The sequence below is a fragment of the Sphaeramia orbicularis genome, chromosome 24 (assembly GCF_902148855.1).
Source record: "Sphaeramia orbicularis chromosome 24, fSphaOr1.1, whole genome shotgun sequence".
Classification (NCBI taxonomy): domain Eukaryota; kingdom Metazoa; phylum Chordata; class Actinopteri; order Kurtiformes; family Apogonidae; genus Sphaeramia; species Sphaeramia orbicularis.
The window spans coordinates 24,062,078-24,081,308 of NC_043979.1; the positions used below are offsets into that span (position 1 = coordinate 24,062,078).

General features: G+C 36.3%; 1 protein-coding gene across 1 annotated transcript; it reads right to left on the bottom strand.

The window, feature by feature from the left end:
* Positions 1-8,001: 8,001 nt before the first annotated feature.
* LOC115414660 (zinc-binding protein A33-like) lies at positions 8,002-15,134 on the bottom strand. The gene is made up of 7 exons (XM_030127895.1): positions 15,042-15,134; positions 14,461-14,897; positions 14,209-14,304; positions 13,908-14,138; positions 12,808-12,830; positions 9,449-9,567; positions 8,002-9,327 (listed from the first exon to the last, which is right to left on the bottom strand). Exons 2-7 carry the CDS (start codon positions 14,860-14,862, stop codon positions 8,822-8,824), a joined length of 1,377 nt encoding a protein of 458 aa, XP_029983755.1. The 5' UTR covers positions 14,863-14,897; positions 15,042-15,134; the 3' UTR covers positions 8,002-8,821.
* Positions 15,135-19,231: the final 4,097 nt, after the last annotated feature.

Genomic DNA, 19,231 nt, shown 5'->3' on the forward strand with positions numbered 1-19,231 from the left:
CAATCCGGCCTGTGGGATGAATTTGTGATATCTAAAAATTACACTGAAGATATTAACAATCAAGTAAAAATTATTTTAGTTCAGGTTTCACATTCAGACCAGTTTGATCTCAAATGGGTTGAACCAGTAAAATAATAACATAATAACCTATAAATAATGACAACCCCAAATGTTTGTCTTTGTTTTAGTGTAAAAAAGTACAATTACACAAAAATGTTTACATTTACAAACTATCTTTTGACAAGAAAAATGATTAACCTGAAGACATATGAACAACCTGAAATATCTTAAGAGATGTAAATGCAGTTTAAACAACATTCTGCCTGTTACTACATGTCTTGTGTATTTGTAGATCCACTGTGATCTGTAAGTTGTTTTAATAATAAACTGAGGCATAATATTGTTAAAATTGCACTTATTTGTCCTGAGAAATTTCAGGTTGTTCATGTTATTCACCTTTTTGAGGAAACTTTGTAGATTGTAGTAAACATTTTCATAATGTAATTTTACTTTTTCACTGTTATCTTTTCACTTGTCCGGCCCAGTTGAGATCCTATTGGACTGAATGTAGCCCCTGAACTAAAATGAGTTCAACACCCATGATCTAGACGATCAGTGAATTAAATATAAAATACCTGATTTCACTGAAAAATACAAAATGCAGAGGATACAATAATAAATAGTGAAAATCATTTACAAAAACAGTTGTAGGTCTTCAAGGGGCAGAAAAAAAACTATCATCAGTGAATGTTCTCCATGTGCTTTAGTTGAAAATACTGCAGCTAATCTGAAGGCCATAACATTACAATAACCCAAAGACCCGGTCCTGACTCTGGAAAATTGGTTAGTTTGAGATGCCAATACAAAGAAAGGTGGAGGTTATAGTATTTTTAGCATCATGGGTGTTTTATTACCACTGGACCCCAAATTGGTACCTGTTCTTTTCTACTATAAGTTACTCAGTGGCACATCAGACTAAAGGTTTCTGGTTTATGTTACTTTTACATTATTTTCCATGAGGGCTAGAACAGTTTCGTCTGCTGCCCCATGCCCCTGCCGTCCACTAGGACCAGCGCCCACTGGGCCTGGTTCTTGCTGTGATCTTTTTGTATTTAAATGCTATAAAACATTTAAAACCTACATGAACAGACAGAGGAATATATATTGTTTGCAGTTGTACCTGCCCTGTCAGCAGTTTTCCCTCATCACTGTGCTGGACAGGTAATATATATTTTGTTCCATTGTGGGGAAAATGTTGGCAGCCCTAAGGTGATAAGTTATTTAATATACATAAATGCACGCAGCACATTGATTGGTGCATATTTCATACTTAACTCCTGAAAGTAATTGAAGAGATAGCACCAATAGCAGTAGTCACACTGTGAGATGGTCATCCTAAATTCTAGTCCAGATTTTTGTCGTGATGTGTCTTTAGCAGAGGTGGAGAAGTCATGGTCAGCTTGGGGGGGGGGTGGCATGTGTAAGTGTGTGTGTGTGTGTGTGTGTGTGTGTGTGTGTGTGTGTGTGTGTGTGTGTGTGTGTGTGTGTGTGTGTGTGTGTGCGTGTGTGTAGGTGTGTGTAGGTGTGTGTGTGTGTGTGTGTGTGTGTGTGTGCATGAGACATTTCAGAGAATATGTGTGTGATGGATGTGTGCATGTTTAATTGAATGAGATGGTCTATGTGGTCCGAAGATAAGGAGGCATATGGAGGGGCTTTTTTTACACTAGCAGTGGTTCACTACTAATTACAATTTAAAGTCATTTAGAGTGTAAATAAGTATTATCTATGTCTACATTTGTAAAGCATATCTGTGTCTATGTTTTGATGCATGAGGCAGATATCTAATGCTAATGTGGTCTCTATGGTTTTTGACTCCACATCAAAACCGAACATGTGAAATATAATCCAAACAATGACAAGATTCAAAGATTCAAAAATTTTATTCGCCATTTGTGCATACATATACACTTTTGTGCGGTCATTCAGGGAGTCAGATAAAAGATACTAGAAAAAACATATAGTTCTGTAAAAAAAGTCCACGTACATCTATAAATATATATATGTATATATATAAAAGTGCATAAAAACCAACCCAGGAGACAATAAAATGAAATAAATAAATAAATAAATACACTGCAAGGAGACGGTCAGTCTACAATGAGCTCACATATATATATATATATATATATATATATATATATATATATATATATATATATATATATATATATATATATATATATATATATATATATATATATATACAGGGCGGGGAAGCAAAATTTACAATATTTTGAGGCAGGGATTGAAAGACAGTGTATGACCAATTAGTTTATTGAAAGTCATGAGAATTTATTTGCCACAAGAAAATTTACATCATAGAAAATGTTTTTATTCTATGTGTCCTCCTTCTTTCTCAGTAACTGCCTTCACACGCTTCCTGAAACTTGCACAAGTGTTCCTCAAATATTCGGGTGACAACTTCTCCCATTCTTCTTTAATAGTATCTTCCAGACTTTCTTGTAATAGTTTTGCTCATAGTCATTCTCTTCTTTACATTATAAACAGTCTTTATGGACACTCCAACCATTTTTGAAATCTCCTTTGGTGTGACGAGTGCATTCAGCAAATCACACACTCTTTGACGTTTACTTTCCTGATTACTCATATGGGCAAAAGTTTCTGAAAAGGTATGGATAATAGTGTTAGGTATGATTATGACATCAATATATGTTTGGTTTCAAAACAATTGACGTAGTGCCTGCTGAGAAAAAACAACTAAATGTTCATTGTAAATTTTGCTTCCCCACCCTGTATACATACACACCTACACACATGCATATACATGCATATACACATACACTATATTGCACAAAATGATGCATATTACACACTGCACACCACAGAGTTTTGTATCTGTGCATTTACACATTAGTCACTGAGGCTGCAGTTTCTCATAGATGTCCTAGGGAGGCACTGTGGGTCAGGGCTTGGGGAATTATCTGCAGCCTCGTCCAATCGCCTTCATTGACATTTAATGATAATTAGAACTTAGGTCACACTGGGGGCAGATACACACACACAACCTGGCTTGCTAACAACACACACACCGCCTGGTTAAAAACATGAAGACATTAGCGGTAACTTGATGCTGAGTGAGTATTGATCTACTCTCAGGAGGCTTAGAGAGTGAGAGAACATCAGACAGCACTTTATCACAGCACTTGACCATCACGACTGGCCGATGAAAGTGTGTGATGCAGTGTGTGTCTGTGTTAAACTGTAGTAAAACATTTTGGCCTGGAACACAACTGTCAAAGCTGTTTTTTTTTTTACATGCTAAAATCGTAGTTTACATTATTCGGTTCTTAAAAGAATTCCATTCTGCCACTCTCCTTTCTTATTTTCCTTCTTTCTTCAACGCCTCCTGTCTTTCCTCCATCATCATCTCTCCCTACATCCTCCTGTGAGGTCCTGACTGACACATTCAATCTGCATCTATAACATTATGCAGACCAGACTGAGTAGCAATCAGGCCGGTGTGTGTGCATGCATGCGAGTGTGTCTCCAGACCAGTAGGGATTTCATAATTGTGATTGCCGAGGACACGTGCTGCTCAAATTCTTCAATGATTGCCTGCCTCCAAAAGAAACATAAAATGCCAAACAAAACAATAAATCCGTCGAGAGAGAAGGAGAAAGAGAGAGAGAGAGAAATGACAGCATCATATATTTGGAGTCCTGTTTCGTGAAGATATCCAGACCACAATAACATGAGCAAAAAGTGACCGAAAGGGACCTGAAAACAAGGAGCAGATGGAAAAGTGACCGCATCAACATGAGTGTTTCGCTGCATGTGTTCTGGTGTCTCTGCATTACACAGTGTACACATCTGATCATTTGGCTTGTTCACATGTTCTGCTCATTTGTGCGCTGTTGACCTAAATCCAAATACCATTCTCACACACTAACACACTCATCTCCTCAGAAGCCAAGCCAAGCTAAACCATCCAGGTGCGAGACCAGACAGAGACAGTCACTATGTCTTCTGTCTCGGACCTTGAGGCCATTGGCGTATACACCTCTTTTCCCACTGTCTCTGTCTGTCTCTTGTGTTCTGTCTTTTTGTCTCAACTTGATATCTCTGCTCACTGTTTTGGCTCCGGTTCAGAGACATGTAATCACTCTCATCGGCAAGTCTTTTTTTTTTTTTAATCTCTATTATGTTTCATTCACTTTGCTCGTCTTTGTTTCTTTAGCACACAGATATGATTCATGAGCAGCAGATTAAGGCCCTCCCCCTTACCCCTACCCCTCTGTTTTGTGCCTACACGTGAAGGGGTAGTGTTGTCCCAATTCTCGATTAGTTGGAGGGGAGGGGCTAAGGCGGAGGGGTGTATAGCCTTTGAAACAGAGATTTTTCAGGACCACACTATGAACGGAGGGGTATGAGAAATTTCCCATAATTCCGTTCAAATCATTGGCAAGATGGAGGTAAACACAGGCAAAAAGTGCAGCAGTGTGAAGAAAGAAACACACAAATGTACATATTTTCTTTGTAAATAACTTAATCATTTCATCGACTGTTTAATGCAGTTTCAATGTGTTATATATCGCATTTCTGCGGTTTATAGTCGATAGCCACAAAAAGATGACCAAAGCTCATGCAACAGAGACGGTTACAGATACTGACAGTATGGTGAACACTAGTCACTTTTCCACTGACCCTCAAATTGCCTCAAAACCTCAAACCTAAAACCTCAAAAATCAAGACCCTCAAATTGCGCAAATATAACTTGCACATAAAAATTTACCTAATGGAAAAACGAAAATTTCGCCTTAAGTCTCATTTTTCGATTAAAAGTTTTTGCGCTGGAAAGACGTGGTTTTTCGGCCGTTGCGCTAATGGTATATCATGCAAAACTGCAATGGAAAGACCTTTTTTCGCAACTAGAGTCAGGTGAATTAAAAGACCGGATGTTGACGGACATTACAACAAGTGAAGAAGAAGAAGAAACATGTCGCAGTATGTGTAGACACACCAGAAAACCCAATCATTTGTTTAATTTAGTATGAGATAAAGGTGTAATATATAATAATAAAAATGAATATATCTGTAAATCAGCACCATATTTACGTTCGTCACCATGTTTATGGAATGACTTCTTGTGTCATCTCACAATAATGAATAAACAAATCATCACATTTGTGATTTAATGGAAAAACCGACATTACGCACTTCTGTTTTTTCAACACTTAGTAAATATCGGTAAAGTTTTGCACAGATGATCAATGGAAAAGCGACTACTTTCGGTAAGAAAGTTGTCGCATTTGTTAATAGCAGCATCGATGACTGCTGATGACGTAACAGGTCTGGAAGGGTTGTCCCATTTCATAGGAGAATGTTTCAACCCCTAACCCTTGCAGCTCCATTTCAAGGGGTAGTGCCAAGTGCAAGGGTCAAGGGTCAAGGGGTAGGGGTAAGGGGGAGGGCTAAGGGGTGAATTGGGATTGGGTCTAAGTCCTTAAACACTAAAAACACACAAACATGAACCCACAAACAGCTTTATTGTGTTTTTTTTAAGGTCACGGAATGAAAATCACTGATGTTAAATGTGATTGATTCCTTTTACAATGTTACAGGACAAAAGTAATAATCATACAGTTATAAAAACAACGCCCAACTCTTTGAAATTCTTTAGATTAATGTGTTTATATCTTGCGATTAGTGGAAAAAGGGGACAAGCTGTAAAATAACATCTGACGTATTCGGCTCAGGGCTCTTCAGTCAGTATTGAATGATTGATCACCCAGAGGGGATTTTGTTGAAAAAAAAAATGGATATGCCGATTTGCTGTCATTCATTTCAGCAAAAGCAATGGCTCATTCAAGAAGAATGATGATTTGTGGCTAGAAAAGTAAAAAAAAAAAAAAAAAAAAAGACTCATGGGTCAAATTAGCACAAAAGAGGAACGCATCTATTTAACAAAGCTTATTATAGTTGATGTTATGATCATATTTTTTCAATCTGTCATTTTCTGCTATAGCACTCTGAGATTCCCTGAATGAAAACCGTGTTACAAATAAAGTCTATTATTATTATTATTATTATCATTATTATTATTATTATTATTATTATTATTATTATTATTATTATTATTATTAAAAGAGAACCTCTCTGAGACCCTTAGAAACATCTCAGATATGATACCGTGCCCAAATGTATGAGAAAGCTCCTAAGTGGAAAATCCAACATTCTGACACTCTTTTTCTTAATGTAAGACTTAACTTGGGTAATGTGGGGAAAAATATCCCCTCCAGACCAAATGTGAGCAGATGTTCTGTCAGTCAACTCCTGATTTCCAGGCCTCATTAGCCCAGAGAAAACTGGAATCCGAAACAGCCATCATGTAAAACATGCAGAGGAATACAAATCGAATAAGAGACGCCTCTATGTCCTCTTCTCCTTCTATTTCCTCTTTCTCCCTCAGTGTGTTTTCTTCCCTCAATTCTTTTTCTCTTTTAATTTGGCCCCTCTGTTTGTTTTCCTTCATTCTTTCATTAGTTGAAAAAACATAGCAGGCATTCCAGCTGTAATACCGCTGAGATTCAGTATCACTGTGGAGATCCAGACTCGTGTGTGAGTGTGTCAGCGTCGAACAGACAGAGAAAGAGATGGAAGTTTACCAGAATCTACTATATTACAGACACCTCCTCAGAATGATTCATATACAGTATGCATTCACCAGTGTACAGACAGATCAGCCATACTGGGGAATATGGGAGTCCTATAGATTTTCTAAAAAAGACATTCAGACCAGATCTGAGACATGCAGTATTATTTGTTTTCACCTGCTTATTGTTTATTCCCAATCATCAATTACGTTCATTGGCAGAACTTTTACACACATAGACATAAACATTCAGTACAATAGATGACAGACGAGGTCATATTTAACCCTGGAAACCAAAACTATCTACTTATCTAAAATGTTTAATCCTTTCCGAACCATTAACACATTGTTCTTCATCCTTGGGGTCACCTGGAATTCAAATGGGGTCACCTGCAATTTCTAGTAATTGATAAAAAAAAAAAAAACAAGAAAAATTACTAATAAGAAATATTTTTTGATGATTCAATATATATTTCATTATAATTAAAGCACTACACACTTTTCCTAATAAAAATCAAGTTCAAATAAAATGTGGGATATAATATCTGAGAGGGCATATCTTGATTGACCCGATCATGTGACCGTGTGCGTTACTACGCTTCAAGTTCACAGTCGCAGTCAGAAAACCGGACCAAACAGAAAATGGAAAGATTTCTTCACCTGCCTGGCCCCGCTAAGACAAGAGCCAAGAGAAACTGAGACGCAGACACCAAAAAGGTGCATTATATACATTATATAGCCTAAATGTCATCTAAAATTAACATTTATTTGCAACATAACATAGCAAACTATTCCATGATCAAAATAAATTCATTTTAGCTGAGCCAAAAAAGGTTGGGAACCACTGCATTAACTCATAAAGACCCAAACATCCATCAACTAAAACCATCTACTGATCTAAACTGTTTAATACCTGTTGATCTGTTGATCCTATCAATACATGTAAATAACTGGTGTAAAGTGTAGTTTATCATCTTTTCATGGTCATCAGATAGAACCCATTTGGACGTTTAGAGGCTCCACAGTTACCGTGGAAACGCCATCATCTTCTACAATATTAATTCACCAGTAAAACCCATGGAGTTTGATAAACAACAGTGGATGGAGATGTTTGGCTTATGTTCAGTTAATGATATATTTTACTGAAAAAGTCACTTTTTCTTCAGTTTTCTCTGTGTTGATGTAATAACCTTTGAATTTAGTGAGTTTTCATGAACATCAAAATTAAGTATAGGAAGTTCAATATAAGGAAATACATGTTTTACGGTGCAAAATACAGAGGATAATATTATAATAAATGATAATACATCACTGAAATGAAGGTTAAATAGAGAAAAATTAATTTGGTAACTGCCACAAAAGCAGCACTGGGTCTTTATGGTTTAATCTTATCAATGTATTGGAATAATTCATGTAAAATGCAGTTTCTCAGCTTTTCATCATTATCATATATGACATATTTGGATGCTCAGAAGCTCCATGAATGTGGAAACACTGTCATCTTCTGTTACATTGATTCACAAACACATGTATTTTGACAAATGACAGTGGTTGTAGACATTCATTTTTATGTTCAATCAATGGTATATTTGCTGAAAAAGTCACTTTTTCTTCAAATTTCTCTGTTTTGCTATTAAGTTTGAATTTACTGTGAGGATGCAGAGGATAATGTTATGATAAACAGTAATACATTACTCAAGAAAGGTTACATTGTAGAGAAAAATGTATTTGGAAATCCCCACAAAGTAGTTCAATGTCTTTAAGGGTTAATGTAAAAATATATACATATATTTTTTTCACCTTACATGGATGGATTGTGGGTACATAAATCATCACAAATATATTATTTTAACTTATACAGTCCAACATCCCAGATCTGCTTTAAAATTCTGTTCAATAGGTATAGCATTACAGCATGTATTTTTGTCAACATAAATAAAATTGTTAGTGGAAGCTAAAGTATTGATTGTGACTGCATCTAAACTAACATGCTGTATTTAAAAAAACATCTTAAACTTAAAACAGAAAATTTCCAGCCTATGATAAAAGAAAGATAATGATGAGTACGGTAACTTCAACAGAATTTTCTGAAAACACAGCTTTTTCTCAGGCTCATCTTTTCTTTGTTCCTGTAAAACTGTAACAAGTTCAGGTTGATTTTTTCACCAATGACAAATCATCAGGAAAAATTTTTACACTCTTACAAAAATATGGAAAAACCTGCTCTGTGCCAGTGTATTTCATAGTGTGTACAGTTATTTTCCTGTCAAGATCAAAAAATGACAGTGTTTTTTGGTTACAGTCCAGGAGTACTCTCATCTTTGTGGGCAAAGATTCTTCACATACAGACTTCACATAATCTTCTGGAGTGTGTTCATGCACAATGTTAGTGCAGACACCCTTGTAAATGCTCCAGATTTTGCTATAAGATTTGTTGGATTTAAGGGCCACACCAACCTCCCAATAATCACCAACCTCTACATCCCAGCTGTGTTTCCCAGAATTAAAGCCTTTAGAGCCACAGACTGCCTCATCCTGAACTCTCTCAGGGTTATCTGGAAGCGGCTGGTCCTTGTCATTCACTGTTGATGAAGTCAGGTGTTCTGATATAGTCAGCCGTGAATCAGCAGTGTTGGGGTCCAGAATCACAGGAGCTTAAGTCAAAGAACAATTATGAAAAGTTTATTGGAGTATTCATTTCAGTAAAAGGCACAACTTTGCTGCCATACTGTGTATTAGCAGCAGGTCTGGGTGGAACAATAATAGATTTCTTACTGTACTGGATTAAGTTCTTCATCTTCCACCACACTGTGAACTGGAGGTTTCCCAGGTGATGGGCCTCATTGATCAGGGCACCTGATGGAGTCTCTGGTAGTTGCATTGTGCACTGCAATCTAACAGGATATTAACTATGAGTACATTACCTATGAATGCTTTTGAATTCTTCAGAATATTACCATGTTTAGAGCCACCCATAACATTAGCAAAGAACTGTTTAGATGCATTAGGTTAAAGACAATGAAAAGAAGAAACAAAATTTTATGTAATCACAGAGCTGTTCATACTCCCACTATGAATCTATTAGAATTTACCTAAGTTTTTAACTATTGTAGTTATGAGCTAAGGTCAGTTTTGTATTGCATGTAATATAAATGTTCTATATTGTGTGCACGCCTGCCCGAGGACAGCAGATGGAAAGCAGCTTGTAGCTAACTCTGGTGCAAAGCATCTCTTCTCTTTGAGATTAATGTATATGCACACTGTCCCTGACAAATAAACTAAACTAAACTATGCACAACAGATGAAGGACTCTGTGCTACTGATCTTATGGTATCACATAATGATACACAGATATTTAATCTACAATATTCTGAGATTTGACAAGTCACATCTAAACTCATAGATTTACTTAAAGGGGTTATACAGTCACAGAAAAAGATATTAGACCATCAAAAGTCATCAAATACAATGGTTATGCAATCAAATACTAACTCCTGTGTGTATCATGTGACTAAAACAGACAGAAAAGAAAACATGGAATGCCTAAAAGCACTGTTTTTGTCAGTACAATGTCATAGATATTGATGTAAGAACTGAAGGGATTTTGGTTATTATCAAGAAAACAAGGAAAATGGTTAGATAACAGCTCTGAAATTAAACTCTTATGAGCTATTTTTGTTGTTATTATTATTTTTGTCCAAATAAATGTACCTTTAGTTGTACCAGGCATTAAAATGAACAAGAAATTGAAGAAAACAAGGGTGGTCTAATAAATTTTTCTGCGACCGTATGTACTATTGATATTCCAAACTCTCAACAGCAGAGCCACCAGAACACACTTATAGCTACCAAAAATAGGACCAATGGCCCTGTAGCTTACCGGCCAAATTAAAAGCTTTGGGAAATGTATCCAGATGTCATTTATTATCACCCAGTTCTGTGTATTTATTATATTACAGAAATAGCCCATGTTTTGGTCATATTCCAATCAGATCTGTAAAACTTCAAATTCCAACTTGATATCATTGATACTTACTGATTTATAGTATCAATCCACTTCCTATCTGGTATAATGGGGAAATTTTTCAAAGTCGCACCAAATCCAGAATCAGATCCGGATCGAAATAATTTCACTAACGTTTGTTGACATCGTCATAAAGAAGCTGCATACCAAGTTTGAAGTGAACCACAACTGTAGTTTTGGAGAAGAAGACGATTGAAATTTTTGTAACGGATGACAGACGATGACAGACGACGCCGGACGCCACATGATGACAATAGGTTACAGCCTGTCGGCCGGTAAGCTAAAAATGCCATCAACCATGAATCACCAGTGTGTATCCACAAGCAGTATCATTCACTGAATAAAGTATAAAGATCATTGTTCACACACATCTGTTTTATGGAATCACTAAGTTTTGTTCATCAAACATAAGCTCTTATACTTTATTTTTTTCAAAATAACACCATGTTTTAGAAACATCACATGCTGGGTCAGCTGATAGTTTACATTATAGCTCTGGTAGCATAGCAATGTGTTTTAACAGAAAACAGCCACGGTAAAACCACAGATCACAACTGTTTTCTGTGTACTTTGTCTTGTCAGTAGCTGCACTGAAGATCAGTTTGGAATCGTCTAAACAAGATCAAAAGTGTTATAGTTTTGTCTGAACCGTTGCTCAAAACATGGTGAACTTAGCAAAGATAATAACATCATATATTCACTCAAGAATAACTCACCCGTGTAGAAAAAACACTGTGATTTAAAAGTGCCGTATGTAGGATTGTGGCCAAAACTGGTACTGTAATCACATTCAAAATACTGTAGAGCATGGTATCCTCTCCGCCTCCCCCCAGACTAGGGGTTGCCAGATCCAGCATGAGCATCTACTACTAGCGTTTCCACTAATCCTTGCCACCACACCATAAATTTCATACAAAAAAATCATCACCAGACTTATTATGAATAAGTATAATATATAAAAGGCCAGGACAAACATCCTGTCCACTCAAATGAAAGTTTGCAAAGATTCAGGAGATAGGGAAAAGGTAAATGAGCCTTAAGTTTCACTTTTATTTCCGCGAAGTACAAGCAGCATGGATCGCTACCGTACTGTACTCTTCACCAGGGCCAGGAGAAGAGACCGCAGCCCGGCCCCGGGAGAGGACACCGACGGTCTGGGACCGGGTGAAGAGACTGCAGCCCCGATTCTCAGTGGCTCTCACCGGGTGGTGAGACTAGCCAGCGTCGGTCTTCAAATTTGTCTCCGCTTTCAGCTGTCTCCATGTTTCAAAAGTATCTCCTATATATGTCCTTTTTTGTTTCTCACTTTGTCACGACATATTTGGGAATAATAAGAGGCCTTTTAGGTTTATTAACATCACACATTTGTGATCAGAAATGTTCCAGCTGCAGCTCAGTGGGAACTGGCAACCTGGATGCCCAAACACTACTGACTTGGTGATTGGAAGACAGGTGATGGGTGGAGCCTCAGGCCAAAACATACAATGAAAACATAAACATCATTTCAGGGCTGACACTGAGCTTTTCAAATGCAAAAATTCTGGCTGGACTACTACTGTCACTGATATCAGTATTTGAACTGAACATGATTCCTTCATGTCTGGTGACAGTCAAGGCCATTTTATAATTACTTAGAACATAATTCCTACATACTGCACCTTTAAGCATCAAACTCCATTCTTTTCATTTAAAGCTGTGTCCAGTGGTGAAAACAACAGTGCTTCTAGCTTTTATCACTTTGGCACTTTATTTGACTCTAAAAGTTGTCTCTTTGCAGTTCTCATCCCATCTAGTCACTTTCTAACACTTGGCCCTGTAGCGTTAATTTCCCTCATCGTGAGAAACCATCGAAATTACTTCTTACTCCCTCTAGTGGTCATATAAATCCCTCAGACTGTCTGTATGAACTACGATCCAACACAATGGCATCGGTAGCAGAATTTCAAAGCTCTTAATCCTAAACACTTTGATCATAATTTCAGGTCTTTTTTTATTTAAATTGAGCTCCCAGATCATGAATGCACTCCCCAAACACATGTAAAAATAACTACATTCTGGAAATTTTAGATAATAATTGAAAACATTTGTAAGATACTGGTAAACCACTTACCCCTCCATTACGGATTTGACATTCTGTTAAAAACACAAAAAACAGGAACAGATTAACATAAAAAACAATGACAAATACATTTAACTGTTCAATATTAAAGTGTAGAATATTAAGTGGTATCTAGCATTTAGCCGCAACCCACTGAGCCCCCTCCCCTACAGTTGCTGCAAAAAAGTGAAAGTTTGGGCATTTTTGTTCCATGGATAATAACTGGTGCAAAAATTCAGGATCCCATCCACTATAAAATGGAAAAAAGAAGAAGAGGATTCTTCACTCCACACTGTTGTCATTTTTCATGTCAATACGAGTGAAAACCTAATCAACAAGTGGTGCCAGGCACAGCAAACCCCGCCCCTTGCATGTATTGTAGCTTATTTTGGCATCGATCCGGGTGATGTCATCATGTCTATGTGTGTGGTGATGTCAGCATGTTGCCTCTATATTTGTGCCAAGTTTGAAATAAATTGAAACTAAATTGATGTTTTAATAGACATGTAAAATTTCACCCATTATAAGTAAATGGAGGAAAAAAAAGATTTTAAAAATTCATTAAAATTTTTAACTTTGACCTACTGTTCCTAAAATGTAATAAGATCAATTCTGAGTCACTGGCAATCTGTAAACCCAATTTGATATGAATTCAACCAATAGTTTTGATGCTAAACAAAGGAACAAATGGTAAAAAAAAAAAAAAAATATTGTGGCATGTTGGAGAAGCAGCTGGGGGAAGTTTCCCAGCATGCATTGGGACAAAGTAATTTGGGATAGTTTTATGTATTTACAGTGTTCTAAGTTTAAAATAAGTGTTGTTCTTGTTTGATAACAGAGTTATGGTGTATTTTACCCTTTTTGTTAGTTGTTTTCTTGTGGAATTATTAATTCTATTGATTTCATTTTCTTGCACCATGAGCTAAAGTTGCTCCTTTGTTTCATCACACTCTGTAATGGTTTGTCTGTACAATGTCAACAAAACTTCTTAAGTGCCTAAACTTGTCACTTCCATGTCACAATATTAATATTCCACACTTATCTCATCATACTTCTCTCTAAATCTGTAACACCATTAAGATCAAGTCAATAATTCAATACAGGTAAATTACCTGCATGAATGATAGGTCTCCGGCTTTAACCTTTTTCTCTGCAGTTGCTATTCTGTCTGTGAGTGAGGATATTTTTAATGTTAGGTTGACAGTTCTGATCCTCATGGTCTCACTCTTGAGCTTCGCCTCTTTTCTCACTGCATCAATCCTTGCGACCTCTTCTGCCCGCAGGAACTTGTAAAGTTTCTGAAACTCTTCTTTGATCGACTTCTCTGTCCGCTGGGACTGCAGCTGAAGAGAAACAAATTATGATATGAGGAAACAACACAAAATGTATGTCTGCATCTGTTGAGAGACTTACCTGGATGTGGTTGGCCATTTTAGAACATTTGGTTTCCTCTGTCTGAAATGATTCACGTTGGCTTTTCAAGTGCATTATCAAAACCTTCACTTTAGTCTACAAATGGCAGAGCACATAAAAAACAAATCAATTAGGATGTTTCTATCCTTTTCAAAGAATAATGCATGATTTCTAAGCTTCTAATTTCTAGTTTTTTCTTTGTTTTTGTTTTTTTACTTTTAAACCCTTGTCCATCACTTTACTGTAACTCACCCTATGCTCCTCTGCTGCTTCATTGATGGGAACACAGTTATGATTCTTGTGTTGTTTTGCATCCCGGCAAATCACACAGATGAGCTGTTGATCGTCCTGACAGAAGAGCTTCAGTTTCTCACCGTGCACACTGCAAAACTCCTCTGATTCTGAAGCAGCTTTCTTATTCCTCTCTTGTCTCATGCTGTCGGAGAGTTTCTTCAAAGCCCAGTTACACGGAGGTTGGGCCTTTGGAAGTATCTTCTTGCACACTGGGCATGTCTGATTTGTACTCTGTTTCCACCACTCCTGAATACAGAACTTACAGAAGCTGTGGCCACATGATAAGACAACAGGGTCATTGAATATATCACAGCACACAGGGCAGGTACAGTCCATCTCTGGTGATATATTTGAAGCCATTCTGTTGTTTTCTGCTGCTCCTGTTTGTCAAAAGCCTGTGTGAAAAACAGCTTTCATTTACTTTCACTTTCACCTACACTCACTTGCTCACTCATATTTGCTCAAACTGTAGTCACTTTTAGCTTTTTAGTACCCTGTAGTCTCATATACACATTTATGTAAAAGCACACATTACTTACACAGCTGAACTGTCCTCCTTATTGCCTGGAAAAGTTCATTAACACAAGTAGCTCCGTATGTCCACTTCTAATATTTTCTTCCTGCTTCTTCTGAGGGAGGGGAGGAGCATCATAGTTGAACCCAGACAAGGAGGAAATACATAATCCTGGTCATGTGATTGTTTTTTTTTTTGTTTGTTTTGGGTTTTTTTTTGCTTTTCAGTGTTTTTTGCAGTGGCCCAGAGGTGCAACAACACCAAAATTATCCACTACAAGAAAAAAAAAAAGAAATTGTGATTTATTTAAAAAGAAGTATCTGTAAAAAAAATAAGTGTACCCCTTAAATAAAAATACACTTGCATGAAAAAAAAAAATCCCCCCCCCCCAAAAAAAACAACTTTTAATAAAAAAAAAATAAATTTGTACAAAGAAATAAAATAAACTTGCATTCTTTTTTAAAATAAAATAATCTCAAATAAAATAGACTTCTGCAAAAAAAAGTACATCAAAAACATCAAACATCAAAAACTATACATTTATAAAAAAAAAAAAAAAAAAAAAAAGAGTGTTCGAAAATATGAATCTTCATATGCCTCAAAAGTAAGTAAAGTAAATTTTATTTATAGAGCACTCTTCACAGACAGAGTCACAAAGTGCTTTATCAATTCAAATCAGAATCAAATTAAGTTTACAGAGACCCAACAGAATCCTTCAGGAGCAAACACTTGTGATTGGTGACAGTGGCGAGGAAAAACTTCCCTTTAACAGCAGAAACCTCGAGCAGACCCAGACTCCTGAAGGATGGCTGTCTGCCTTGACCAGTTGGGGTTAAAGAGAGAGAGAGTAAAGGAGGAGAAAAGAGAGAGCAATAGAGATATAGAGAGACTCGGGGGGGGGGGGGGGGGGGGGGGGGGGGGGGGGATGACACATGGAGTACGTTATGATGAATACATAGAGTGTAATCAGTCTGTGGTGGTCCTGGGTCAGGTGGGAGACTAAAAAGCCTTTTTGAACAGGAGGGTTTTGAGGTGTTTCTTAAAGCTCTCTACAGAGTCCATGGACCGTAGGTGTAGAGGCAGGTCATTCCATAGACGTGGTGCCACAGCTTTAAAAGACCTGTCACCGCGTGTGCTGAAACAGGTCCGTGGAACCATCAGCAGGTGCTGTCCTGAAGACCTCAAGCTACGAGTCGAGCTGAAAAACAACACCCTTTCACTTTTTAAATAAGGCTCATCAAAAAAAAAAAAAAATCATCCTCCTTTTCAATTAAGGGGGTATATGTATAATATATAAATGCGTAATTTTTGATGTTGCTCAATTTTATTTTGAGACACTTTTTTGTAGGAGTCTATTTTTTGGAGGAAATTTTTTATTTTATTTTATTTTTATATTTTCTTTATACAAATTAATTTTTATTCTTTTTTTTTTTTTTTTTTAGGAGATAATTTTTTTCATGGAAGTGCATTTTTTATTTAAGGGGTACATTTATGTTTCAGATACTTCTTTTTAAATAAATCACAATCTCCTTTTTTTTCTTATAGTAGATTATTTTTGGGGGCTATTGCCACTCTGGGCCACCATAGTTTTTGTTCAGCTATTTATAAAATAAAATGCATTGTAAAGCTGAGTAACATATATATGTGTATATATAAGGGGTGGGCAAGTTAACGTGTTATTACCGCGTTAACGCATTCATTATATATATATCATATATATATAAGCTCAAAATGAAGACCACTTTAGAGCCAGCTGCAAAACATACAAAAGTAAAAGACAAGGAATAATGTAACTAATCACATCAACTGCAAGCTGGTGCTAATACAATGTGGAGATGGGGTCTGCTTTGCATTCACTTGTAACTAATAGGTAAAATGATCCTTTGATTCTTATGGGGTCTGACTGGTATTAAGAGATATAAAAACAGGTTGTTTTTACTTCAGCTACACTGTGGAAATGTCCACTTGTTGGTTAGCCTCCAGGAAGTTTATCAGTATGCACCATATGCATCTGATTCAGCATATTAGTGAACAAAACAGATTAACCCATAAAGACCCAAACAGCCACCAGTGACCACAATTATCTACTGATGTAAAATGTTTAATACCTGTTGATCCACTAATCCTATCAATACATGTAAGTAATGGGTGTAAAATGCAGTTTGTCATCTTTTATGACCCATTTGGACGTTCAGAGGCTCCGTAGTGAAAATGGAAACACCGTCATCTTCTACAACAATGATTCACCAGTAAAACCCATGGAGTTTAGTTAATGACAATGGATGGAGACACTTGTTTTTATGCTCATTTAATGATATCTTTGCTGAAAAAGTCACTTTTTTTCAGTTTTCTGTTTCTGATATAATAACCTATGAATTTGCTCTGAGCTTTAATGAACATCTACATTATCAGTGAAATAAATATAGGAAAATACCTGATTTAAACTGAAAAATGTGAAAATACTGACAATAGCATTGCAATAAATGGTGATAAATCACTTTTAAAAAGGTTAAATATATAAAAAAAATTCATTAGGGAACTGACACAGATGCGCCGATGCTCTATAGTAAACATGGAAGCACCGTCGTCTTCTACAGCATTGATTCACCAGTAAAACCCATGGAGTTGGATCAATGACCATGGATGCACACACTGGGTTTATGTTCAGTTAATGAGAGATTATACTGAAAAAGTCACTTTTTCTGCAGTTTTTTCTGTTTTTGAGACAATAGCCCTTAACTTTACTCTGGTGCTTTAATGAATATGTATCAGTGAATTAAATATAGGAAAATACATGATTTTCACTGAAAAAAATGCAGAATACAGAGGATAATATTGTAATAAATGGTGATAAATCATTTAAGAAAGGTTAAATCTAGAGAAAAAAAAATCATTTGGGAACTGCCACAAAATTACCATTAGGTCTTTATGGGTTAAGGTGTGAAGCCTCTTTTTAGTAAATAATTCATTTTTGTTTGGCATTAAATATAGCATTTCATGCATAAACACATTTGCAATAAGTTTATGTTAACTTAGTGAAAAAACAGCTCATAGGTGTTGTGTCACCTGGATTACTTTTACATTCAGGTGCAAGAAAAACTGTGTGAACCCATTCCTAATTTCCTACATGAATTGGTCATAAAATGTGATCTGATCTGCATCTATGTACAGACAAACAAATGCCTCACACACAATTGTGAATGCATGGTTCACATCAGCTGATGATTCTTGTGAAAAGAAAACTAACTCCACACCCAGCTCAAATCTCATTTCGTTGTTTGGACTTCAGCCTTACTATCTTCTGACTCTACTCGGCTCACCTCTTTATGGAGTCATTAGGCTAAGGGTTCATTTACTTTTTCTAGCAGCACTGTAAATGTTTAACCCATAAAGACCCAGTGCTACTTTTGTGGCAGTTTCTAAATAAATTTTTCCTCTATATTTAACCTTTCTTCATTTATTCCTGGCAATTTATTATAATGTTATTCTCTGTATTTTGTGTTTTTTTTTTTGTTTTGTTTTGTTTTTTGTGAAAGGTATTTTCCAACATGTAATTTACTGATCATGTTCATAAAAGCTCAGATAAAAGTTGAGGCTTATTATACCAAAAACAGAGAAAACGTAGAAAATAGTGACTTTTCTCAACAAATATATCATTAACTGAACATAAACCAAGTGTCTCCATCCACTGTCATTTGATCCAACTCCATGAGTTTTACTCGTGAATCAATGCTGTAGAAGATGACAGTATTTCCACGTTCACTACAGAGCCTCTGAACGTCCAAATGGGTCATATCTGATGACCATGAAAAGATGACCAACTGCATTTTACACTAATAATTCACATGGATTGATAGGATTAGTGGCTCAACAGGTATTATACATTTTATATCACTTGATGAATATAATTTCCAGTGGCTGTTTGGGTCTTTATGGGTTAATAGCTATGTTCAGTTAAGACAATAAATATCATAATTAATGAATTTAATTGATTTTGTGGTATTTGGTTAAGAACATTGTGTTTACCTGTACTTTTAACTTGGATCAGATCCCATTTTATGACTGCTTCAACTTCATCTTATCTTATCTTATCTTATCTTATCTTATCTTATCTTATCGACACCAGCAGAAAATCACAAATTGTCCCCTTTAACTCTCTTGTTCTGTCATACCCACACAACCAACAGAACCACATGAACATTTGAGTTCACACAT